The 25,757-nt window shown below is 42.1% G+C and overlaps 1 protein-coding gene across 1 annotated transcript in view; it reads right to left on the bottom strand.

Annotated features, from left to right (window-relative positions):
• The window catches only part of MAGI1 (membrane associated guanylate kinase, WW and PDZ domain containing 1), a 172,110-nt gene that overhangs the window by 26,738 nt on the left and 119,615 nt on the right, over positions 1 to 25,757 (bottom strand). The window contains exons 12-13 of the mRNA XM_010162596.1: positions 9,475 to 9,506; positions 1,765 to 1,981 (exon numbers count right to left, since the gene is read on the bottom strand). Coding sequence (XP_010160898.1) covers positions 1,765 to 1,981; positions 9,475 to 9,506 — 249 coding nt within the window. The remainder of the gene's footprint in view (positions 1 to 1,764; positions 1,982 to 9,474; positions 9,507 to 25,757) is intronic.

Below are 25,757 nucleotides of genomic sequence, written 5' to 3'. Positions count from 1 at the left end.
AGATATGGATTGAAGCAATAGAAGAGGATTGACCCCAACACAGAGATGCTGAACAATGGAAAGGTGGGACAGGGAAGCTGAAGGGGTATAGCAGATTCCAGTCTAGCAAAAGGCCCAAGCAGAGAGGACTGGGGCACAGAGACAGATGGGATGTGAGAAACCAGCAGGTCAAGAGACAGTGAAAAGGCCTCTGGAAGGGCTCTAATCACAGACAAGGATAAAACCTCTATAAGATACCTGCAGCCATCAAGGAGAGAGAGAGGATTTAGCACATGTTGGAGGTGGACACAGAAGGGCAACTGCCTGCCTGTGCACTTCAGGATTTCTCTGGCTCAGCCTCAGGTTTTATTGGGAAAGACAGGCAGGAGTTAAGGCTGCTAAGCTGATACTAATGACTAATTAGTATGAGTTAAACAGTTAATTAGAAATTAGCTAAGTAGCTGCAGGGGGTCAGAGGCAATGCCAGCACAGTGCCTATGGGAATCACGTGAGCTGAGCAGGGGTAATGCCAGTGCCATGGGACAGCCTTGTCCATCCGGGCAGAAGAAGGAGGAGCTCACTGCTCTGCAGGGCTGAACAGTCACCGTCCCTCAGCTCTTGCCTCTTTTTCCTACTTCAGTGAGATGCACGTGCAAGTTCTGACACTGCACTTCTCCACGGATCAGCCTGACCTGGCCCAGGAGCCCACGGGGCCAGTATGCCTAATCCCTGGGGAGGGAAGAAGGGAAGCAGTGCACAGAAGCTGAGACACCTACAAACTGCATTGCCAAGGCATTCAATCGAAAGAGATGCATCTTCAGCCAAGAAACTGTGACTCATGATTTAATTTTTCCAGGACATAAGATTTCAAAGTGATTCATTTGGTCAGAAAAAAACAGTCCTACCATTTTTCATTCTGGGGTAATGTTCATTTTATACTGGTTTTACCAATTTCCAGTTAACCCAATAAAATCAAACTCCAGGTGATACAGCACCAAGACTTTGAAGCTCCCTTTTCTGTAACTAAAGTAACTATTGCTTTTGAAAATGAACCTAATACTCTAACTCTTTCTTTAAGAAGCTTTTACAGATTCGATCATCTCCAGCATGGCAATTAAAGTAAAGCCAGGGTGTTTATTTTGTTTGCAGAGAAGAAACTGATTGAAACCCTATTTATAGTCTTGCAGTAGAGTCAAAGCCTTTTTTTTTTGCTGAACTATTAGCCAAGTGGGCAGTTTATTAATTGCCATAAAAGTCACTTACAATATGCATTTGATATCTTTTTTGTTAAAGCGTTTGCTCTGGTCAAAGTAAAATGTCTCAGCTGGATTTTTTCCTCCCCAGAGTGAGACTGGAAAGCATCTGATATGAATTTCGGCAAACTAAATACTTCCCCTCCTTACTGAAATTCCTCATGCATATCAGACAAGTCTTAACCTCAAAAAAGAGTTTAGGATCTGAGTAATAAACTTGGAAATTCTCCTTCAGCCTAATTTAACAGCAAAATAAAAAAAATAGCAGAAAATATGGTCTTTAATTTTAAAGGGATTTTTCGTATTAAGCTTTGGTCTAAGTGCCCTTTCCTAGAGATGATCTAAAGTCATTCCTCATCAGAGAGGAACCTGTACCTCTATCTACTAGACATCGCTGACAGATACCAAATTAACACACTGAAGCCTTAGATTTTCAATATCAATCTAAAAGATGCAGTTCTTTGCAAAGAAAATATACAGAGAGCAGCTGCCAGAGCCGTAGCCTTAGCAACCACACCTGCTTCATACTCACGTCGGCTTTCATACATGCTCCTGGACTGGGCCCAGATTTTGAATGGATCTGGCTTTTTCTGCCCAGAACTGTCCGGTTGATCTGCAGCCGGTGCCTCAGCGGCAGCGTAATCCGGCAGCACCTGCGTGCTGTGAACGGGGGAAGCGGTGTGCCCGCTGCGGTGGCTGGAGACGCTATGCTGAGAACTGTTTTGGCTGTCTTTCCTTTCAAGTGGTTGCTGTAAGGAAGAAAGCGAGTGGAAAGAGAGAGAACAGACGGTTATTGGTCTTTGAGTGGGTGTTTTCCATCAATTTTTCTCTCTTCTTTGATCAGGGTTTCTACATGCACATAAGTAAATATATAAATCATGGGTTTGCTGCCACCAGTTAACGTTGGGTAGAGTTAAATTCCCCGATGACAGATTTTGATAGGCAGACTGACAGAAAGAAATATGCAAAGCAAAGCCATTTATCATTAAAAAAAAAAAAATGCAGTTCTCTATCTCACACATAAAACAAATCTAAATCTCATTATAGGTTACTAGTTTCAGCACACTTATTTTTTCCTATGTTAAGGCAGAAGAACTCAACAATCTACTCAGATAAGGTTAGGCTCAGATAACTTGAACCTGTAAGAAAAAGGAAAAACTAACAGATTTCACTATGGAAACTTAAACAGTCCCTCTGAAAGAGGTTCAAGCACAGCCCTTACTATGAAAGCTCACTTTTCCTCTGAAGCTTTTGCAACCCCCACATCACAAGTGGGTGGACAACAGAGTACCACATTCATGTCTCTGCTTCCCAGGGCATCCCCAGGATTACAGCAGACCTTGACAAATGTGAAAATGCCTATTTGCAGTTTGATTTCCTTGTTTTAATTGAGCATATTAAAACAGGAAAAAATACCTCCGCCTAAATTCAAGGCTTATTCAAAAGCAGTATGTCAAGAGCTCTGTCTCCTCAATATTTAGCTAAGCAGGGTACGTAATTCTTAACTCAAATGCACAACGGTGTGCTCGAATGAAGCATAAGTCACATTTGCATTGCCAGGATTTGTACTACTCAATATGCAGCAAAATCCTCCCTCAACAAGAGCTCCCCAAACTGTAACAGCAAATGCTTTTTAATGCTCTTTTGAGATGACCTCGGGTTGGCACCAAGGTCGAGTCCAAACTCCCACCTGCTCCAGCACAGGGAACTGGCACGTGCTGGGGCTGCTGTGGTGCAGAGGGTAGCTGGAAAAATAGCATCCTACAGGTTGTTTTTACAAAATCCAAAATTTCCTGGCTAAAAGGGGTCAGGCACTTGTATCCAGAAACCTCAGAACAAAAATTAAAGCCTTTTGCTGGCATGGAGTACCCCAAAAAATTGCAACAGGAGTCTCTGCTTTCAGGGACTTCTCCATAGAAAACCAAGCAGGGGTTGGGAGAAAAGCCAGCAGCAAACACAGTGGAGCTGAAGTGCACACAGGTCTGGGGACCTCCTCCTTTATTCTGAATGTAAAGCTCCAGGCAGCCAATGTTCCATCATAGCAAGGCTGAATTTATTACAGAGGAGAAATATAAAAGTGCTCTCCTTTTTGAGTCTTAACAATAATCTCTCCTGGTTTTTGTTTGGATTTTTTTTTTTTAGTTGCACGTACTTTTTTTAGGTTTACACTGAGAAAAAAGCCCAGCTCCAACAACCCAAATGAGTTTGACCTTGCAGACTTACATTCGAGTTGTTGATCCACTACCAGCATTTTTTTTAAATGTCTCCATCGAGTTGAATGTGAAATTGCCTCTGTCCTTTACAGCAATTTTGAACAAAGCATACCTGCTGTGATTACTCATCTGCAGATTTTCAAATACCAATATATGAACCAATTTCAAACATTTTTAGCTTTTTAAGTGGTAAAATAACCTAATTCACATGCAGCCCTTCAGTTTTTAAATTAAGCGGTTTTAAAACGTCTATGCTGTGGATAACCATCCTTTGTAACTTAAAAATAAAGAAAAACTGTACAACTCTCAGTCCGGCCATCTGGATTGTTTTGTTTGTTTGACCAAACTACTAAAATAACTACAAGCATCCTGTGAAACTTCAGGCCAATCTCACTGGAAATAGCTGCTTTACAGAAGTTGGCAGTACAGGGACTAAAATGTGAAGCTTTATTTAGCCCTTGGGGAAATGTTGAGAAGTCTCTGAAAACTTTCTGATTTAAAAAGAATCAAAGTTTGAACTTTAAAAAGTGCTCACACTTTATGATATGAAAGGTCTAAATATTGAGCAAACTTTGAATTCTGTTTTGTATTTGAGTTGCAAATGGAAGTGTCAGCATATCTCAAGCAAACTCTCCTCTAATTAAACTAGAGTTGCAATTACAAACACACAGACTTTTTGCAAGAAATAGGGGAAAACTTCTTCAGAGGGATAGTTGTTTTTCCAAACACTAATTCCTTCAAAAAGCCTGAAACATCTCTAGGAGTTGAAGATGGGAATAGAAAAGGGGAACACAACTGTGGAAAGAACTAATATAGGCAATTAAATTAATTCAAGACAATATTAATTGGCTTTCATATCACCAGATGAGGCCAAACGGCTTTGAGGCCAAACTTCTTTTCATGTGCTGTAGCAGCTTCAGCACACCATCATCAGCAAGACTTGCGGGGGTCTGATGACCCTGCTCTCTGTGGTGCTCCTGCCACAGGGACTGTCCAGATGAAAATGTTGGTGCCTTGGTACAAAGGTGGAGTTTTCCCAAGAAAGCTGAGCTGATGATATGCCAACAAAAGGATGGCTTCCCTGTCTCCTGCCTCATTTTTAGCTTTAAGGTGGTTTTCCAGGGTCTGGATCTGACTGCCTGGCTCACACACAGGCAGGAAAGCAGCTAAATCAGGGCCATATGAGCACAGGGCTGTTTGGGGACAGACCGCTGCAGAGCGGGTGGTTCAGACCTCACCCTGACATGCTGATCATGTTTCTCAGTGCAAAGAAAAGCAGATCAGCTAAATCATGTTGACTTCTGACAATCGCTACAAGAGCATGGAGCGCTGAACTACCTAAGTCAGCAAGAGCACCCCTGATCCTCCAGAACTTATGGTCTTCTCCAGAGCTGCTGATGAGTATAAATAGCTTGCCAGAAAGACTTGACCGAAAGTGTCTAGAAATCAAGACTATGATGACTACCTTGAGTCCATTTAAGCAGATGGCACACTTAAAAACATGTGATGGAAAAAAAAACCAATTCCCTTGGTACTATCTTACAGCCATGGCAAAACAAATACATGGAAGGTTGGAGCTTCTCCTGCCCTACTCAAGCCTCAGGTCTGAGATGCATGGCCTGTGCCAGCTTCTCTACACCCTTGCTGAAATTTTGTAGTGCTCATCCTGCAAAACATAAGATGAAGAAAATGTACTACTGGGAAGACAGTCTTTTCTATCTGCCCTTTCCCGACTGGCTGAAGTTCCACACAGGAACTTCAGTGTGGCTCAGATTTCTGCATGCAGCTGTGGGGGCAATTGCTGTAGAAGAGGGGGCAGCAGCGGTCAGGGTTTGGGCATACATCAGCTTTCCAGGATTTCTTTCCCCCACTGTGCAATCCCATTTTCAGCCACAGGCACTGCATTTGCTGACCTGAAAGGCAGCTTTCTCCCTCAGAGAGGTTGAGTGAGCCCACACTGAGCATGGCATCGTCCTCTGATTACAGAGAGAGGAAAACAGCAAAGGCAATGTGAACCAGGGAGCTGGAAGCTGTTGTGTTTCAAAAGGAGACAGGAGGAAAACTACTTACAAAAGCCTCCAAGTGCCTGGAAAATACTACAGATGCCCACATAGAAGAGACCAGTTTGTCATTCATGCTAAATAGAAGAGTAATTAGATGTTACTTTGTACAGTGACTGCTGAAACAACCGAGGACCATGACACAGCTGAGAGGTGGCTGCAGGTAGAGATGGGACACTAATTATTAGCAGCAGTTGTGGATGTCTGTCAGTCAGAGAAACCCGCAGCGGAAGAGGCGATGGTGGCAGGGATCACGTTCTGCGGCGTGAACGGACACCAAAGCTTTTTGGCATGGGATTCTCCAGGCATAAAACTGAAAGAAGGAGAAGCTGCTGTGGTTTCCTTCTACTGCATTTCAAAGTGTGGCGGGAAAAATGGTCTCTGAGTGAAGAGGGATGTGTTGTACAAACACACACGCTGTGGAACCAATTTCTCCTCCCAACAAAAGCAGGACATTGGCAGAGCCCCAAGTGCTGCCTATCCACCCAAAATACGTGGCAAGTCTCATCAAGGACAGGCTGTGCATAGGAATTGAATTTATGCCCACAATCCAGCTATGCTGACAACGTATTTATTTACATCCAAAAGAAAAAAAAAATAGATTTTTGGAAGAGGTTAGCACTTTCTTCCCCCTGCAGTGATCCTGTCTTCTGATGATCTAGCTGCAGAGTCTGTGCTTTAGAGCATTTTTGGAGAAGCTGGTCCTGGCAGCGACAGCAAACTGAGCTGGAAATGGGAATTTTTGCCCCCTTGTGGAGTATTTTGATGCAAGCAACAAGGAAAAAAAAAAAAAGAGAGAAAGAAAAAAGTTTGTTTTCATCCATGTTATGCTAGGATAATTGCAGGAGAAATTGCTATACTACAGAACTTGCACACTGGAAATGTATATCCCCAGATAGTCAATACAAAAATATTATCCATTTTCATCTAAAAAAAGAATCAATGGGAAACTGAAAACAAACAAGCAGCAGAGAGCTGCTGTGAGCACGTCCTTGGTGGAGGGGAAGGGGGAAAGAACTTGGAAGTGCCCAGTCCCATGTACAGCTGTAAACTTTTTTCTTTACTAATTTCACTCTTTCACCAAGGTTGAAAAACCCCATTAAAAACTGAGAAAAAGAGCAAAGCTCATCAGAGAGGCTGAAAAATACAGCCCAGGAAAATTGATCTCAAGGCATAAAAATATTCCTAGGCTGTCACAGCCCCAGCACTAACAAACCTCTCCGAGGGGCTAAATCAGCTCCTCCCAGCTGGGAGGTATCCAACAGCCTGGAGTTGGCCTTTTGGGAATGGGGGATTGGGGCTGATAGCTAAAAATAGGATTTGTTTGAGAAAGAGACAGCTGTTGGCAGTACATGGGGAGTATGTCTGGGCTTTGGGAAAGGATACGAGGCAACAAGAGAGGTCTCGTCACTGCGCTGAGTGAAGCGGGAGAGGATGGAGACCTGAGCTCGTGTCTTCCCTGATGCAGCAGAAGAAACAAAGAATGAATTCAAGTTCAGATTGGGCCAACTACTCCCAGCCTGGACATATGTCCTCTAACTGCAGCTAATTTATTAATCAAGAAAGGATGGAAAACAGTCCCCTCATGTCAGGCAAAGGGAGCTGGGGAGACAGGCAGCATGTCCATCCCAAGCCTCATAACCAGTTGTGCGGGGCTGGGACCAACCCATGGGCACACAGCTCAGCGCCTGCATCCACCCAACAGCTGTGAGTGCAGCAAACCATCCCTGGGAAATCCTGGGGATGAGACAGCATCCCAGCCCGGGAACGTGTAGCAGGGCAGGCCTGCCTCTCCCTGGCCAGGACAAGAGCAAGTGGACATCTCCATGGCCAAGGAGATCGGGCTCCCCCTGCCCCACAGCCAAGTACCAGCCCTGCAAATGAACCGAGGAAGGAAGGTGTTTAGCAATACCAGTACTTTTATGCGTTTGCCCATCGCCTTGGCCATGTGAGCTCTGGTGTTGGTGTAAATCCATCCCAGACAGCCCTGAGGACCATTTTCTCCTCCGCATCCGTGTGCCCCAAGGTGCTTTGCTCCAGGTTTCTGTGCTCAACCCCTGCATGTCACCAATGCCTGGGAATGAAGGAGCAGCTGTGCCGGCTCTGACACACTCTGCTCTGTTGGTCATTAAAGCTGTCGCACAATGCGGCAGTGTAAAACATCGCCGCTAATTGCCGATGCAAATGATCCGGTGTGCAGGCAGGGGGAATAGGAGGCTCTGCTTTTTGTGAATCCTGCGCTTTAGAGGCAACAGCATTGTCGAGGGCTGTAGCAAGAATTACTGGAGGGACCCTAGAGCAAGGTGAGAGGGAATGGGACTGCTTTCCCAAGGCTGACCAGCTCCTCAAAGCAAAGAGTAGGCACAAATCTGCTGTCGCAGGGCTACACCTGTCTGCAAGCAGTCTCTTTGTTCACTGAGGCAGGATTATCCTGACATGGATTTAGATGATGCTCAGATTTTCACGGTCCATCACTGCTGACCAGAGAGGTGTCTGCCACAGCAGGATCCCCCTTTACTTCCTGCCAAATGAGCGTGTGGCAAAGCGGGAACCTCCACGCTTTGAACAGACCGAGACTCATTGATCGGGGCTGGTTTAGTGACAGGAGTCGGAGTCCAGATCGAGTGCAGCCACTCCTGCTCTGACTGGGGAGAAAAGTGCAGGCGGGGAAAGGAAACGTGCCAGACGTGTACGCATTTTACACACTCGCTTCTGTTTTACCAAAGGCTGAAATAATCTCTGTGTATGACAGAAGCAAGCAGGCAGGGTCTGACATGCCTGTGATCTGCGAGGGAGCACACCCCACACTTCTGCCTCTCAACGTTAATGCGAGCTGGCAACAGTAGAGGCCTGGGCTCACGTGATTTTAATCAGTGCTGCCCTAAGCCATCAGAATCACATTAATTATTTCAGGGCTTTCTTTTTGGATAAAGACAGAACTTGTATTAAAAGCAAAAGCCTTCTGCTCAGCCCCTTCATAAACCTCTTGCTCAGGTTTTGGCACCCATCGGGGACTGCCGGTGAAGTTTCACACCGTCTTACAACACGGCAAAGACCTCACTCACTCTGCTTCCCCAAAGCTACTGGGAGATAGATCTCTTTTCTCCTCTCCCTCTCAACAAATAACTGGAAACTTTCAGACTTCAAGTATTTAATTTTCATTAAAAAGAAAATATTTCTTTTTGTTGCATACAAATAGCACATTAATTTCTTCCACAATCTCATGCATGGAGCTTTAACGATACTTTAGATCACGGCTTCCACGCTATTAGCTAACATGTCATCCAGGTAACAGCTTTACAGGGAAACAGGATCAGAAGGGACAAGAAAATACTGTTCCATTGTTTGTGGGGGTTTTTTTTGGGGGGGGGAGGGGGGTTGCTTGTTTTTTTGGTTTTATTTAAAATAAGGAATCTCACACCTGCAGCACAATCCTACTCAGTATGGAAATGCCTCCAGAGGAAGCACTCGGACAGCTAACTGCCGTATTCCCCGCAAACGGCAATCATGCTCCGTTCATGCTTTTGTCTCTCGACAAGGTGCATGCTTTCCCATTCTGTTAATAATTCAGCTGAGGTTACTTGAGAAAACTCAGGAAGTTAATGGAAAAGGTTGGTGCCTACAAGCATCCGACAGGAATTGCTATCTGGCAAGAAGGTGGAGCCTCCCATCTTTCCAAAAGGAAACAATAGCTTTTTTTTTTTCTTTTGGTAAGTTAAATGACAGAGAAGCTCAATCTGTCAAGGAAGAAGATCTGTAAACCTGAGGCTTTATTTGCAAACAGTCCTCCCTTCCCTACTGCATTCCCCTTTCATCTCCCCATGCAGCAGGAGCTGTGCAAGGTAATCATGGTTGCAACAGAAAGACAACTTAAAACAATCGAAATCCACAAAGAAAAACAAACCAAACTCATGCCTTTCTCCTTCAAAGCAGGCAAACAGACAAAAATAGTAGCTGAAAAGTGCTTACCGACTTTGGGCTCTTCTTTGGGACCGGCAGTCCTGAAAAATGGCAACAAGGGAAAAATAAACATTAGCATCTAAACGTTACCTTCCCGTAAAGAAAAATCCCTAAGTGTATCATCCGAACGTAGCCATCTGCAGAGTTATGTCAGCTTTCGCTCTCGCATCGGAGTTCCCAGTCTGTTCATATCGAATCAAAGCTCTGGGAGAGGCAGAGCGAGCGAGAGACGGGAGCGGGGAAGAGGGAGCGGGGGGGAGAGCTCTGGCTGCATTAGCTATGCTGCCTTGTGCTGCCGCAGCCGGAGGCTGGGAGAGAAACCCACAGCCCTCAGCGGGTGCCCAAACCCCGGCGCTTGGGTAGAATCTCAAATGCTCCCCTGGATTACGGCAGACTTAGCTTACAATTAAGCCGAGGTTATTTCCTTTTGACGTGATCGGCTCGGCGATTTTATTGGACCAATCGCGGCGGTGCTGGGGAACAGGTTGATTTTTTTAAAAAAGTATTTCTCTAGAAATCAATTTTTGAAAGGAAAAGATGCATCGGCTTTAGCTGGGAGGCACAGGCTGGGCAAAGGAAAAGTAGAGCTTTTATCCCTAGAAACGTGAACGTTACTGAAAAAACACACATTTTCCTTCCTGCCCATCCTAAGTGTAAATCTTTGAAGCCAGAGATTTTATCTGTTATTTACAATTTCAGAGAGCTGAGGCTTGAAAACAGCACTGCAAATGTCCTGACCCTTGCAGGGGATGCTAGGGAGCTTGGAGAGGGGGGGCTTACACTGGCCGCAGTGGAAGAAACAACTGGGAGGGCACCAGAAAAGGTTTTTTCAAGGACAATTTTGCATTTTGGAGCAGCCTCTTACTCGCTCTGTGACAAGCAAGAGAACTCAAGTGGGATTTCTATCAACTACTCCCGTGTATAGCTCAATTCCCAGCAGCAAAGGAGACACTCGTCTGGGGGATTTACCTACAACAAGGGAAAAGCTCTTTCCTGGGCATTTTGCAAATCACCTTCCTTTTCCTCCACTGTTGGAAGAGAGGGAACTCCCCATATTTTGCTCTGTGTGACACTCCAGAAGACAAACATAAACCAAAATACAGATTACACTCCACATTAAGTGCTCAGTAATTCAGATGTTTGAAATCTGCTTTTGTCTTTAGGATGTGATTTATGTGGCATTTATGCCGCATTATGTTTTCTACTTTATGCATTTTGTTTCTGCTAAAACCCATGCCCTCGTCTAACTTTTACAGAGAGAATAAAATAAGTGATGCAAGTGAATTACAAATCTGTCTAGGAAGAAGCTCATTTTAAGGTAATTTGGGAGATGTTAGTTCTGAATAGGGAAGATCCACAATTAAAAATGATAAACGGAGCTCACTTTGCTGCCTGTTCACAGGCTGGGATGTAAGCTGTAATGAGTATTTTAAACGAAATATTTTCAGCTTTTGAGGAATATCTGTGCTCTGCACGTCACTCTGATGCATTCCCAGTCGATAGCTGATACCCCTCCAGGCACTGATTGATCGAGGGACAATGAAACATCAAAACTGTTTGAACTACACAATCAAAACTGCAGCTTCATTTCTGCTGACGGTGACTGTGTTTGTATAACACACTTAAAGAGGAAAGCACTAATAACATTCACGGCAAGTCACATTTTTAACAGGCGTCATTTATCACAGAGATAAACACACAGATAAAGTCTCCCTCTCTCTCTCTTCCCTTCCACATGCATGCACACACGTTTACTCTCCCTTTCCAAGAGATGCTCTTTCCTATTAAATCAATAGGTAGCACAGATCCCCATGCACGCACGCACCCTTAACAGACCAACATGAGCCAGAAAAGGTATTCCAGCAATTTAAATATTTCCCACAAAAAAATAAAGCTGAGATGCAGCTGGGCTGTTGGTTCAAATTGTACCAGAATTCAGCTTATTGCATCACAATTAAAAGTATTAAAAGTTAAAACTAACTAAGTATTAACAACTGAACAAACCTTTCCTTCAAAGCCTGTCATTAATTTTGGCTGTTCCAACCCAAAAGAGATGGAATAAAGGTTGAAAAATAATGGAAAACACATATAAGGCCATTGTTTGGCAGGTCCTTCAGAAGCTGATGAATCTTACAGTGTCACTGCTCTGTGCCAGACTTTGCTTCAGAACAAGCAGTAATTGACTTTTTATCAAAATAAGAACATGTTAACAAATGCTGTTAGTTTTCCATGGGACAAGCTTATAGGCAGGGAAATAACCTGCCTGTATATTTTCCTGTAAAAGTTATTTATTCACCTAATTAAGGTCTCATTTTAAAACCCTAGTTCTTGATGCAGCAGGCCAAATGAGCAAATGATAGGTACACTATGCACTTTTCACGTGCAGATGATGGAATGGATACAGTATTTAACAGTGATGAACATGAAGCACTTGAATAACCCCCAAATCCTGGGAGCAGCACTAGCAACAAAACACCGAGCTTTATCAAAAAGCTTCTGGCATTGCCCATGCCTCTGAGTTTGGTTTGGTGACAACTATGAATTGCAACATTCACCTTTTGATTATATCAACTGTGTGCCATCACTGCCCAGGCCACTGCTCATGCCATGCCTTGCTTGGTATGCTCATCCTCCCAGCTGCCCCGTTCTCTCCTGAAGCCTCACTGAAAGTTTTTCAGAGGTAAATGGACCAAGCATGGACTTAACAGCCAATTTGCATCTCTTTGGTGTTGTCTTGGGCCTGTTCAACCAAGGAACAAGTGACAGGACAAGAGGAAATGGCCTCAAATTGCACCAGGGGATGTTTACATTGGATGTGAGGAAGAATATCTTTCCCAAAAGGGTTCTGAGGCATTGGAAGGGGTTGCCCAGGGCAGTGGTGGAGTCCCCATCCCTGGAGGGATTGAAGAGTCGTGTAGACATAGTGCTGAGGGACATGGGTTAGTTGGGGACTTGTCAGTGTTGGGTTAATGATTGGACTGGATGATCTTAAAAGGCCTTTTCCAATTGAGGCAATTCTGTGATTCTGTCCCATTTTCTAGCGGTCAGAGTAATGCCATTCACATCCCTGGCTAAGAGAAGCCAAAAGGCTCCTGTGCTGCTCTGCCCTCAAATCTGATAATGGAACAGTAACAGCTGATACTTACAGTTTGCCGTGTAATTCCTCTGTGATTTAATGCCTACAGATATATCTCACTAGCACTTCAAATGCATCTTCTAATTTTGGGGTGGGGTTTGGAGGTGCAGATGAAGGACAGTAGAAGAGTCACACAACCAAATGGGGCTCTTGTCATCACAGAGTTAACAGAGTTCTTAAAAAAATGGGCACATCTGGTAAACAATGTCAATATGACCTAAAACCCCTTGAATGGGCTCATTGTAGCTACTTACTAAATCTGCCTGGAATTAAATTAATTAGAAAACACAAATTACTCCCCTCTAAATAACAATGTAATAAAACAACTGCTTAATGAAAAATATCAGTGATCAGTGAGCAATCCACACGCACAAAAAAAAAAGTGATTGTAATCAAACTAAATTCACAGCCTCGTCAGCAAGGCAAGAAAGGCTTCATACAAGGTTAGTCAAAAATGAGTCAGATGCAGGGATCTAAATTAAACTAATTATCACAGAGATTATTACATTTATCTTAACAAAAACCTTTCTCTTTTCTCCCCAGTAGTCCCTAAAGCTCTATGTACAGCTGGCTGCATCCATCTGCTCAACTACATTTTGTAACATAGAGGAAAAAATGCAAATCATTAAGCAAGTTTTGTACCATGACTTCAGCACTCTCAGTGCCATCACCCATCAGGAGCAGTATTTCTGTCGCGTGACACTGTATTATGTTGTGAAGTGATGTGGTCCATGAAGTAAGGCCACAATCCAGTTTATTTCATGTTATTTGGCTTGTGTCAATTTTGCCATCTTGTGTGGTAAAGTTTTTGGGGCTGGGAAGCTCTAACTACCCTAACCCTACTTACGATGGGTTCATGGAAGAACCATGGACAAAACTATGAAGTCACCCAAGTGTTGCTGTTTCTAACATGCAGTGGTCCTCAATTTTTACAGGAAAATTTTGATAAAACCTTTTGTCTTTATGCAATCAAAGTAAGACAGGAAGACCACAACATAGGAAAAATCCTGTTTTACTGAGCATGTACAGTATGCAATGTGTGACAACAAATCCATACCATAGCCCAGGCCTGATTCTGGTGAGAGCTCAGAAGGCCACAAATACTCCAAAATTACCAAGATGACACCAGACACACCATGCCCTGTTCCACAGCCCCGCATTTTAGAGACAGTGGATCAAAACAATCAAAAGTTGAATCCTAAGGAAGACCAATCTCTAGGTACCACAGGAGTCATCCAGTCAAGTCATCCAAACAGCTTGGTTATGAAGGCCAGATAGTGTGAACGCTTCTCCCTCCACCACACACAAAAAAGTACATATTTCAATGGGATTTCAACCAAAGTTGGAATGATTCCGTACCAGTTTGCACAATCCACCCATAGGACAAAGGCACTTGAAAGTGATAAGAGACAGTCTAGAAGCCAGATGATATCATCTTATTTATTGCTTACAAACTCTGTGGCTACTGCTCAATATTTTTCAGTTTTGGGGTGTTTTTGCACATGAAAGGAAAGAACAACTGTGTCTAGATCTTCACTTCTCATGACTGTTTAACCCTGTGGACCATCCACATCCAACAGCAAAAAAAGCCATAGGTGAGCCTAGGTGAAAAGGTCACCCATTTGGTTTTTCCATTCCATGGTATGCAGCCCAGAATGCACAACAGCTGAAAATTAGCAGGAGATGAATAAAAACACAATAAAAGAACCATTTCAGACTGTGTCACAAGGTTAACATTTACAGAGAAAATGTTCCTGCCTGAACAAAAAAAAAAAATAGCAAGCTTTCTAAATAGTGCTGCTTACACCATGCTGAATAAAAACCAAAGACTGTATGAAAGAAAACAAGATGAGAGGTAAAGTACTGGAGTCAGGGGGTACGCAGCCATACACCTGGTATTGCACACTGATCACTGCTTTCTGTATACAAAACAAGGAACTCTAAATAATTAACGCTAATGGCTATTAGTGCTGCCAGGGGACAGGGGAGGTTGGTGGTGACAAAGCAATCCTCATGGTTCTATATAATCCATTGCCAAAGATTTTCTAATAAAGGACAAATACTATTTAAAAGAAAATAGATGGAATTTGATCTTTTTCAGACTGGAGAAGGAATAAGAAAACATAACAGAATAATTTGCTTCAGGAGAGTTAAGCCTGCACACAGGTATAAGGATGTCATCAAAAAAACCCCTACCTTTTCCCTGCCCAACTTTTCTGCTCGTCATCATGATTTATATAACAAGAGTGTCACTGTACCAGCAAAAAAATTAGTTATGCAATACAAGCTTTAAGCGAGAGAGTAATTTACACTGCAGGAATACAGTCCTGCCATAAATCAAGTTTGGTAACTACCAAATAAAATGAAAAATGCCACATTTCTAATGTTTATGTTCGATGCTAATGCTAAGAAAGCAATGCTGTCAAGAGACCATCTCGGGAGTCATTAACCCACTGGCAAAAAACATAACGAGGCACAGTATATTATTGCCATTAACAAGAATTTCAGCTCTAGATGCTCTAAAGATATTAAATTGTATTAGCCTCAATTACTCACTCTTGGTCAGGATGCTAAAGAATTCCTTGTAACTAAATTCTCAGTCATATTTTCAGCATCTTAAACTAGAATTGATTTTAGAAGTGATAAAGAAGATATAGGTTAATAAAATGCTATTTAATTACTACAAAAATATAAATTTAACTGTGTAAGTAACATACATATGGTAATACCAAGACAGTAAGATAATAAAGAGATTGAGCATTAGTGTGACAATTACCCACCTAGCCTATGGCTGAATGCATGTCAGCTGTTCTTATATTTTTATTTTGAAGGTCAATAAATGAAGAGTATTTTCTAAAGCTTGAGCTGTTGGAGTCACATGCTTAGATGAAGATCTCTGTTATTATTTAAACAAATACGTACATAGACATTACATTTCTGAAACCTCACAAATTTGAGAAGGTAAACACTAGAACTGAAGTCATTAGAAACTTCCGTGTTCTTTTTACGTAGATAGGTGTGCATGTATTATATATATTCTTTCATATACATAAGCATACACATGTGGATACACATGGTACCTAACTTTTTCCATAAGGTCACAAAATACATGACTTGCAAGCTTTACTCCTAGAGCACATCTCAATTTTTGGGGTATGCTGCAATTTTGAAGATGTCCAGTCCCAAACCCCCTCTCCTCAGCTGGCTGTCCCATGGCATGGCCATGTGAGTACCGAAGGGCAGCAGCACCTCAAGGCCAATCTCAGCGTCACTCCAAGCTCAGCACAGAAGATGATGGTGGAGGAGAAACTGTATTTTGCTATTGTCACATCTGTATTTATCCTGCTCAGTGAAAGTGTTTGTCTTCAGACTTATCACAGCACTTTTACACAGTGTAAATCCACATGCTCAAACCTGTGTGGCTTATGGCAGGTTCTCCTATTTCATATTTGGAGAGCAGCCTGCACAGAGGGGATGCCTACAAATAGGGCCCTCTTGGCATTAGTTTGATGTTGCTATTAATAAATAACATTCCTTAATAATAAGTTAATATTTATAGAATGCTTAGCCAGATTCAGCCCTGGGGGATGCCCAAGCACACATGGCACACTAATGCAGAAAATCTTCACTAGAGGACAATGGATTTTCAGATGTTTTTACAAAACATGACCTTATTTTATTTTAAATACAGCTTTCTATAGAAATATATCAGTAACTCAATGTATTTCCAAGCACGTAACTGTACATCTCAGATACTAACCCCTAAGGAAAAGGATGGAGTCAAAACTTCTTGGCATTGATATTTATCTGTCACATCCCTACCAAAGTTACCTTCATGTGCCCCCAGCCACAGGGCCCTGACCTACCCCAGCATCCCCAGCCAGCTGTGTCATCTCCCTGAAGCTCAGCCTCCTCTACCAAATCTGGTTGCTCTACAAGCCCTGACAATTTCTCAAGTCCAACTCATGGTACATTGCAGGTCTTCTGGCACAAAAGACACTGACTGCTTTAACAGGGTCTTAAAGCCAGTGCAGTCCTGATTACTATCACCAACACACAAATAAGTCCACCTGACCTAGAAAAAATAAACATGAAATTGAATAAACACAAAATCCCAATGCAGAATGGAGAAAAAAAATTAAATTTGGAATAGAGACACTTAGAGGCATGAGGATACATATTTAAAAACAATCTATCTCAGAACAAACCCACTGACTAGTCCATTACAAAGTCATCCTTCTTCCTCAGTTTTGCCCACCTGCTGTTGCTTTTAATGACTCTCCAAGACTATTTATTTACAGCACTAAACAAAGACCTTTCTTGGATTCCTGATACCTCATTAACTCTGTTATGACTGGTTATTATAAAGCCAAATCAGGGCAGCAGCCACCGCACCTACCTGCAATGTGGCTGATAAAAACTCGTTATTTAGAAGTACATGCACTCCAAAATGCCACACAGGTGGGATGTAAGGGTAGGAGGGAAAAGAAGGTGGAATAAAACCCTCCTGGCTGCATGGCTCCAAGTCTGCTTCATTTCCTGCTGTGCAAATCCTGATGAAGATGTGGGAGGCACATCTCTAGCTAAATCTGCCTTATCTAATGCATAGTATTAGGTTCTGCTGTGCCACCTTGTGTTACATCACCTCACATTTGATATAAAACAACATTGTGTGGGTTTGAGTCGCTCCACTTATACCACTTCAGCATTTAATCAAACCAAATCAAAACATAAAGGGGGGGGAAAAAAGCCAACTTTCAAAACCTCAAGCTAGGGGGAAAGAAAAGCCTTTAGGAAGAATTTCAGAGCTCACATCTTTCATTTACTAAGCAACTTCTTGTTTTGTTCTCATCTAATACTGCCTTCTGCAAGATAAGGTGGTTCATGCAATAAAACATCCTGATGGGAAGATTTCAGACATTTTTTTTCTTCCAGTATTCAGCAAATGCTTTGGTTTTCTTACTGATTTTAAAACAGATCTTGACTGCCTGCCACAGAAAGGCAGCCGTGCGCATAACGTGCACACCACCACTATTGTGCTGTCAGCATGCAAGATGATGCAAAACTGAAATGATTTTGTTGTTCCAAATACGTTAATTGTTCACCTCCTTAATAATTAAAGTACAGGTTTCCTCCTGGCCTTAAAGCACGCTTCATGAAATATCTCAAAAATTTAGGAAATTATCTCAGCCTTTGAAATTAATGCAAAATGTCTAACAAAATGCCAAGCAATGAATCAGCAACTGTTCTATCCTGTTTTACCCTTCCAAGCGACTCTGGAGCTCACATGACACATATATCTGGGGGATCAAGCTATAGCATAGATACGCCACGCTGCCACAGAAATGCAGGGCAATTGATGTAAAACTAATGCTGACCCAAAAAGCAGATTTCACAGGCATCTCTTCATTTGCTTACACATTTCTAGCAGAGAATCAGTGCAAATGGAGTTAATGAAGGGCAGCTGAGGGGAAACAGTTGTGCCTCAAATGATGAAGAGATTAGCGTCTGCACTTCGCACGCATCACACCAGCAAGAGCTGGAAATTTTGCAGGCAATTAAAATATCCACATACCAGTGATGTTGATTCTCCTTTATTATCAGAATTGTAACATTATAAAGCTGTTGGTTTTGGAATCAGGTATATGACAATGTGCTTTTTTTGGAGTTTCTTAGCCTCCCAGGGTTTAGAAAAGGCAATTGAATATGAATACTAGAGGCTTGAAATAAAAAGACAGAAAGAACTCTAATGTGGTATTTTTATATCAGCAATTTGGGGAGCTTAAAGTAGGATTTTTTTCAAGCGCTTGGGCTTTTTGAAGTTGATATTTAAATTTGTCCATTACTATTTCAACTGGATGCCTTGCATTGAGAAACTCCAGTACGACCTGGTAATGCTAATTAATTAGTTCCTGCAAATGCACCATTTCTATGAACATTAGTAACGCACATCAAACTATTTGGTGTCTGAACAAGCTACTGACAATTACCCTTTGTGGCTGCAGGCATTTGTAGGCATCCAAAACCTTGGTGAAACCTTGCTGCCTCCTGGAGTCTAATGAGAGCCTTTGCCATGAACTTCAGCAGCACCAAAATTTCCTCTTTCAGTAAGCAGACTTATCCCAAACCTTGCAAATTCAGATCATCAAAACCAAACAGCTAATGTCACTAAGATTAACACCTGTAAAGCACTTTGAAGGAGAAAAACACTGCGTAATCCCAAAATATTACATTATTTATAAGACAACCTGATTTAAAACATTAAATTTGGCTTATTTTTATCACAAAGAGAAAACAAGTTCCTGCTAGCTTGCTTTACAAAACCAGTTACCAGTGATCAGCATGTGGTGCTGCATAACAATACACAATGTTGCCCCAAAAAGGTGTATCTAAGACTCTGGAGCTGTTTAGAGGAAAATTAACTTGCACAGTGGATTGAAATACATGCAAATAAGCAATTCTAATAAAGGGTATGAACTTCAAACTTCTTATTAAAAATAACAAAATGTGTAACATTTCCTTTATTTCATCTTTTCCTGAGTTCAATGGATTTTTGTATCTGCTCCTTGATATACTAGTCCCTAATCAGAATAAGGTTGTAAGAGAACAGTAAATGTGACATCAAGCTTGCTTTAAAGTGTCACCAGCTTTTTTTTGGCCTTGTTAGAATATAATTCCACACTACAGAGAGAAGAGAATAATAAAGAGTGACTTGGTAGTTTAGGAAAAAAAGATGCAGCTACCCCCAACTAAAGGTTCCCCCAGGTCTGCTCCTCTCCTGCACATAAGTCATAAGTTTTAGCAATGTATTTTCACTAGGATTATCTGTTTTCAGAAAATGGAAAAGTAACACTGCAAATCATTTTAAAAACATTCATTTCTAATGCAGCTTGTAGACCAACTTACAAACTTTACTAATCTGATTCCTTTCTTCCCAGGCAAATCTCTTTAAAAGAAATAGTAACAAAAATAAGTAAGAGGAAACAATTGAAGACAGATTTTTTTAAATGCCAAATGAGATTCTCAATCAGGAAATTCATAACTGGATTTACAAAGTAATAATGCTGGAATACAAAATAATGAACTCAAAAAATAAATCTTTGCATTACACGTGAACACATATTTCTTTAAGCATACTCTGATCCTGATTTTTTAAATATAATTTTCTAACTGGTGAGGGGTGCCTATGAGCTACCAAAAATATTCCCCTCGCCTGTTATTTCTGGATGGTATTATTTGTACTAATTTGTACAGTGTCAGGTATTTTTCACTGTACAGGTCAAAATAACCTATAGTGAGTGACAAACTGCTGAGAGATTCAACAGGTTTGGTGGGAGATACCTGAGTAGAAGGTAATGGGAGCTTTGGTAGCTGTTGGTGGTTGACAGAAGGTAAGGTACAGAAAAATAGAGGTGACTTAAAATGGGATTTTCAAAAAATGTAGAGGTCAGTTGAGTACACCAGATGGCAGAGAGGAATTAGATCTGCTCCTGCTCTGGGTGAGGGAAGGAGCTGCCCCAATGTGGTGGGCTGGGGAACAGAGAAAGAAAACCACCCATACAGGTGGCACACACGATGACCGGTACCAGCAGCTCTGCACTCAGTGAGATGGGGTTCAGGGGGGTCCTACGCATCCAAACACGGGACAAAGACCTCAGTATAACGCTCTGCTCCCTCTGTCCTAGGAACTGAAAACACTGCTGGAAATGGTGAATTTTTCTTCCCTTTCCAGAGGCTTTGGCACAGGCAAACACGCTCTGTGGCAACGGTCAGACGATTCCCAGGTTGTGATTTTTGTCCTCAATGCTTTTTGGACTCACTTTTTCTCTAATTCAGCAGCTAAGACAGTTTGAAATTTTCTGGCAGCTAGATGCTTAAGTGGCATGACTTTCAACTCGCTCTTCACTGCAAGCCTAAAGGGCAAACAGAAGTGAGTGGCTTGTTCAAAAGAGTTCAAGTCTGCACTGAATAGCTGATTGCAACTCTAATTACCATGGTTTTACATCATTAGGGATAGCAACTGAAAAGGAGCTCTAATTACAACACTGAGATACTGCTCATTTTTTTTTTTGTCGTTGTTGGGCTCTTACCACTAAATGATCCATTTCCAACACTTCTGGTAAGGACAGGAAGGGGAAGTTTCATTTCCATGTGGGGAGAGGATCTCGATAAACAAGTACAAAGACAATATTTTTGCTTCTAAGATTCAGACTGATAGGTGTTCGTGATGGGGCAGAAAGGATGGGTAGTGAGGAGGTGTCCTCTGAAACCAGCAGTGGTGATGGATTTCACTCAGTTCAGATATTTAATGCTCAGTGCCACTACTCATTTATGCCTGAGCATTGTATTTTGACGCTTCAAATCTCAAAGAGCAATCTGATTGCAATCATACTGTTAAAATGTGCTTGCAATTATAAGTTGTTATGATATATTGTTTGTAAAGTTTTCCTACTGTGTCTAAAGGATCTTGTAACTATCTCTACACTGGCTGGGGGGAGCGTGAAGCTGCAGCAAGCAGTGTGAAGAAAAAGATACATAGCTTTATATTACTATGCAATGTTTCAATGGCATGGACAGAAGATAAACAGAGTTAAAAAAAAAATTCCTTCCATTTTAGGTTACAGAAAGAGCCTTCAAGTCCAGAGCAGTTGATTCTACATGCATTTTCAGCACAAGAAGAAGGAGCTAACTCCTCTCTTGGGGTTACTTACCCTCACATACCATAAGCATCACTGGAACAGCAAGGGAGGGTCCATCACTAAGGAGACTTAACAGATTTATTGCTTTAGAATTTTCTTCCATTGCTGCAAATCTCTATTGTAATTCCAGGTATCCACAAGTATCTTCTTAAGACCACTGAGTCAAGGACCAAATGATCAGGACTCTTCCCACTTCCACCTGCCTCATCTCTCCCCACAAACACTTTCCATTCAATTGAAACATGAACAGGGAATGTACTGTGGACTTTGCTTTCACACAGAGGTAAGCACTCAGGTGCCCACTGATGGGCCTTTAGACAAGCAGATGTCACATAGGTTCTTCTTCTCCCAAAATACACTTAGTTCTGAAACTTCAGCATATATATAATATATTTCTCAAGAGACTGATTTTCATTCCCCAGTTTAATGTGAATCTGGCACTAGGGAAAGCTATTAGAAACTCCCCTGATTTGCACATGACGTGTGAGTAACATTTCACCTGCATGTTTCTGCTTTGATCTGGAGCAAAGTGGGAACACATCTTTGAGGGGATTACATAGATCAGGCTCAAGGTTTATGTTATTTTTGACCTTCCAGGGAATAAAGATGCTGGTGAGCACTAACTATCAAAGCTTTAAAAAGGAAACTGTCCATTCAAACCTGTATGAAAACTGTTCATCTTAATTCTTTTGTCTGAACACAAACCAATCACAATATTTTTGGATGACCCAAGAGAAAAAGGGAAAAAAATGAAAAAAAATTCCTCTTTAATCTGAGGTAATTCTCAAAATACACCAATAAGACACACAAACGTTCTCACTGAAAAAAAAATGATGGATCTTAGTGACCCTCAAAAATACAGCACAGTAGTTTTGCAGAATAACTTGCCTTGAAACAGCCTCCCACCTCTCCCAGCATAGACACGGCTCCCTGGAAAAAAAGTCAGTTGGGAAGCAAGGAAATTATTCTGACAAAATGTTGCTTTTATTATGAATTGAATCTGTGAAGAATGGAGAGGTATTTGAAAATTGCTTATTTCAGTTGATTACTGTGCATAGATAAGACTTCAATGACAAATGGATTTCAAGTGGCAAATATTATTACCTTCTCTTTTTTTTTTTTTTTGTGAGAAAAATACTTTATGTACTTGGTATGTACAAGGTTAAAAGAACCTTTTCAGCTACCCAAAATAAAGGTGTGTCTTTTGTGGCCTTATTAACAATAATTCATTAAAATAATTGAAAAGTGTAATCACATTGCGCAGTGCAGGCACAAAAACACATGCTTAACTCTGCATTTTGTAACCAGTAGCACTGGTTTACTTTCAGGTACCCAGCCCTTAAATGGTCCTGCTGGGTTATCAAGCATGTCCTCTGCTGTCGCAGGCACCATGACATATCCCCTGCAAACGTGCTGAGCTTCACCTTCAGGCAGCAAAGGCTTTATGCCTCCTCCAGCTTGACTTACAGGCTCTAACAGGTTGGCACTTTCTTTCTTTCTTCTTACATGGACCTGTTAGAACGAGTCCAGAGGAGGCCACCAGGATGATGCGAGGGCTGGAGCAGCTCTGCTGGGAGGACAGGCTGAGAAAGTTGGGGCTGTTCAGCCTGGAGAAGAGAAGGCTCCAGGGACACCTTCTAGTGGCCTCCCAGCACCTGAAGGGGGTCTGTAAGAAAGCTGGGGAGGGACTTTTTACAAGGGCAGGGAGTGACAGAACAAGGGTTAATGGCTTTAAACTGGAAGAGGGGAGGTTTAGATTAGATATCAGGAAGAAATTCTTCCCTGTGAGGGTGGTCAGACACTGACCCAGTTTGCCCAGAGAACCTGTGGCTGCTTCTCCCTGGAAGTGTTCAAGGCCAGGTTGGATGAGGCTTTGAGTAACCTTGTCTAGGTGGAAGGTGTCCCTGTTGATGGCAGGGGGGATGGAACTGGATGAGCTTTAGGGTCCCTTCTAACCCAAACCATTCTATGATTCTATGATTCTTATTTACAGCGTGAATTACTCATGGCCAAACAACACTCAGTTGTTCCTCAGCCAAGATCTCTTTTTGGTTTAAGTATCTCTTGTCTCTCCTACCTAATAGTTAGAAACAATAATTTTGTCCTCTCTGTCCCTTCATTTTGCTAAGCAGAAGCAGCTTTTCTGATCTAGTCTCCCATAAAGCTCAATGAGCAACTCTGCACCGCGCCTCTGCTCGGAGTTCATCCTTCCTGAACCCTGTGAGTGTTGAAGTCCAAACCATGAGACACACTCAGCGAGTTTTATCCAGTGTAATGTATAGGTGAAATATGAAAACAACAGCAATAGTACAATTAAGCCCTAGAGAGGGGATGAGGAATGGGGAAACAAAAAAATTAAAGCAGAACATAGATAAGGCAAGTTGTCTATGGGGCCTTTTGAAAGCAAAATCTCCAAGACCTGACATTGTCCCTCTCTCAATGTATTTATCTCCCTGCCCCAATCTTGTACAAGTCCTGCAAACAATTGTCAGATGACACATGAGCAGCTGAGCACGCAGAGAGGGCATTTCATTTTCCCCCTTCCTGAAATCATCCTTCTGCTCCTCACTCAAAGACAACTGCAGGACTCACCCACCACCATAAGCTGACTCCACTTCACAGTAAATATTTTCCAGGCTGCTCTCAGTGACTGGGGGTTTGCATTTTAACAATTAAACCTCGCTGTTGGGAGTGCACCAGCAGCTCAGAGCAGGCAGAGCTTCTCCCATATATTACACATTTCTTTCTGATATTTTCCTGCCTGATTAGTAATCACTTCTGACAAATCCTTTCGACAGCTCTGAACACCAGCCTTAGTGTTACAGGGATGCTTCATGCAAAGCCTGACTGAATGCAAATGTTAGGCTAACGGCAGGATGCCTGACAGCATCTGAGCATTTTCTTCACTGGACACCAGAGGGAGGAGGAGGAAAGGACAACTGACAGTGAAGCTAAAGAAGAGCTGCTTCAAGAGCCCTGAAGGAGCTTATCAGACACTGGAGCCAAATACATTTCTGTAATCGGACCAAAATAAATAGTGGCACCTTGTCTGGGGATGGTACTTCTGATAAAGGACTTGGCATGGGTAACACGAGGGAAAGTTACAGAAAAAAAGACCCAAGTGCAGCAGCACTGAGTGCCAGGTGCACTTTAGCAAGCTCCATCTTACAAGCCTTAAACAAACCCAACTGTTTGATGCTGGGGTTACTACTATCACCGTCTGTCTTCTGCTTGGCTTCTGTGCCACAGCTTCTGTGCCTTTCGGTCCAGCTGCCTTCTGGATGTGAAGAACAGTTTTAACTGTGGATCCAGGGCCACCACAGTTTCTGAGTCCCATACCATGAAAGCATGAAATTTGGAACTGCAAGTGCTCTATGTTGAGATGGAAATATCAGGACCTTGAAGGAGGGAGGGAGGCAGTTCAAGGAGATTGATGTGGTACCCATCTAGGAAGGTGACAGCAAATGCTCAACATGTGGTTAGTATCTCGATTAAATAAAAAAAAATAAAAAAAAAAGAGAGAGAGATTCAGCAAGATTATCAGGGAACTATTCACTATCTTATTAAAACTATGCTTTTATTTCGTCATCAAATCTTTTCATTATGCCTTCAAGGCATAAGGAGGATTATTAAATGTCAGCCACAATTCAAATAATTAATGTATGGTGTTACCAGATATATATATGCTCTCCAGGAGGATTAATAATAGCTGCTATTTTTCTTCCAACCATATTTTCTCCATAATACATATATTAATCATGAGAACACAGAGCATTTTTTAAAGCTTTCTAGTATTGGAACTCTTTAAGGAACTCACACTTCGAAAATTGGAGAATTCTTAATATATTCTGTTCTCCACTTTCTAATTTACTATCAAAATACAAAAAAACCACAGTAAGCACTTGGAAAGCAAGGAGTGTAAGAAAGGCAGTGCTTTTTTCAGAGCTGCTATTAATTGCAGAATCAATGTCCTCAATTCCTTGAAACAGGTATTTAAAAACAATGAGCCCGAGTTACACATTCAGAAAGTATCTTGTCCCCCATTAAAATGGACTGGGTTTTGTTGCTAACTTACTACAATCAAAGCGCTTCAGAAAAGGCATCAGAAAAGTATTTTTATACCAAACACTCACCCCAGGGCTGGCTGGGGGCTGCGTTCTGCAGCTACTTGTCAGCTTAACTCTGCCTCTGCAGGGTATCCATCCCTGCAAGATGCTGAGCACCAACGTCCATGTTGTCCATAAAAACCACTGCGTGGGACGGGGAGCACAGAGGGGTTGGGGCTTTGGCCCTCTCAGATCCCTGCGGCCAATGCCAGAGGAGAGAGGGAGAGCCAACTCCTCTATTCTTGACTTTGCACTCAACAGCTAACATGGACTTTCCCTGTAAGCTTGACTCTAACTCTTCCAGTAATTTTAATCCACAGACTAAGTGTGCTACGTGAGGTGGGGTGTGCT

This window comes from Antrostomus carolinensis, unplaced genomic scaffold (genome assembly GCF_000700745.2).
Source record: "Antrostomus carolinensis isolate BGI_N321 unplaced genomic scaffold, ASM70074v2 scaffold6952, whole genome shotgun sequence".
Classification (NCBI taxonomy): Eukaryota; Metazoa; Chordata; class Aves; order Caprimulgiformes; family Caprimulgidae; genus Antrostomus; species Antrostomus carolinensis.
Note: the sequence above shows the minus strand (reverse complement) of the source record. Positions and strands in the feature narration are given on the sequence as shown.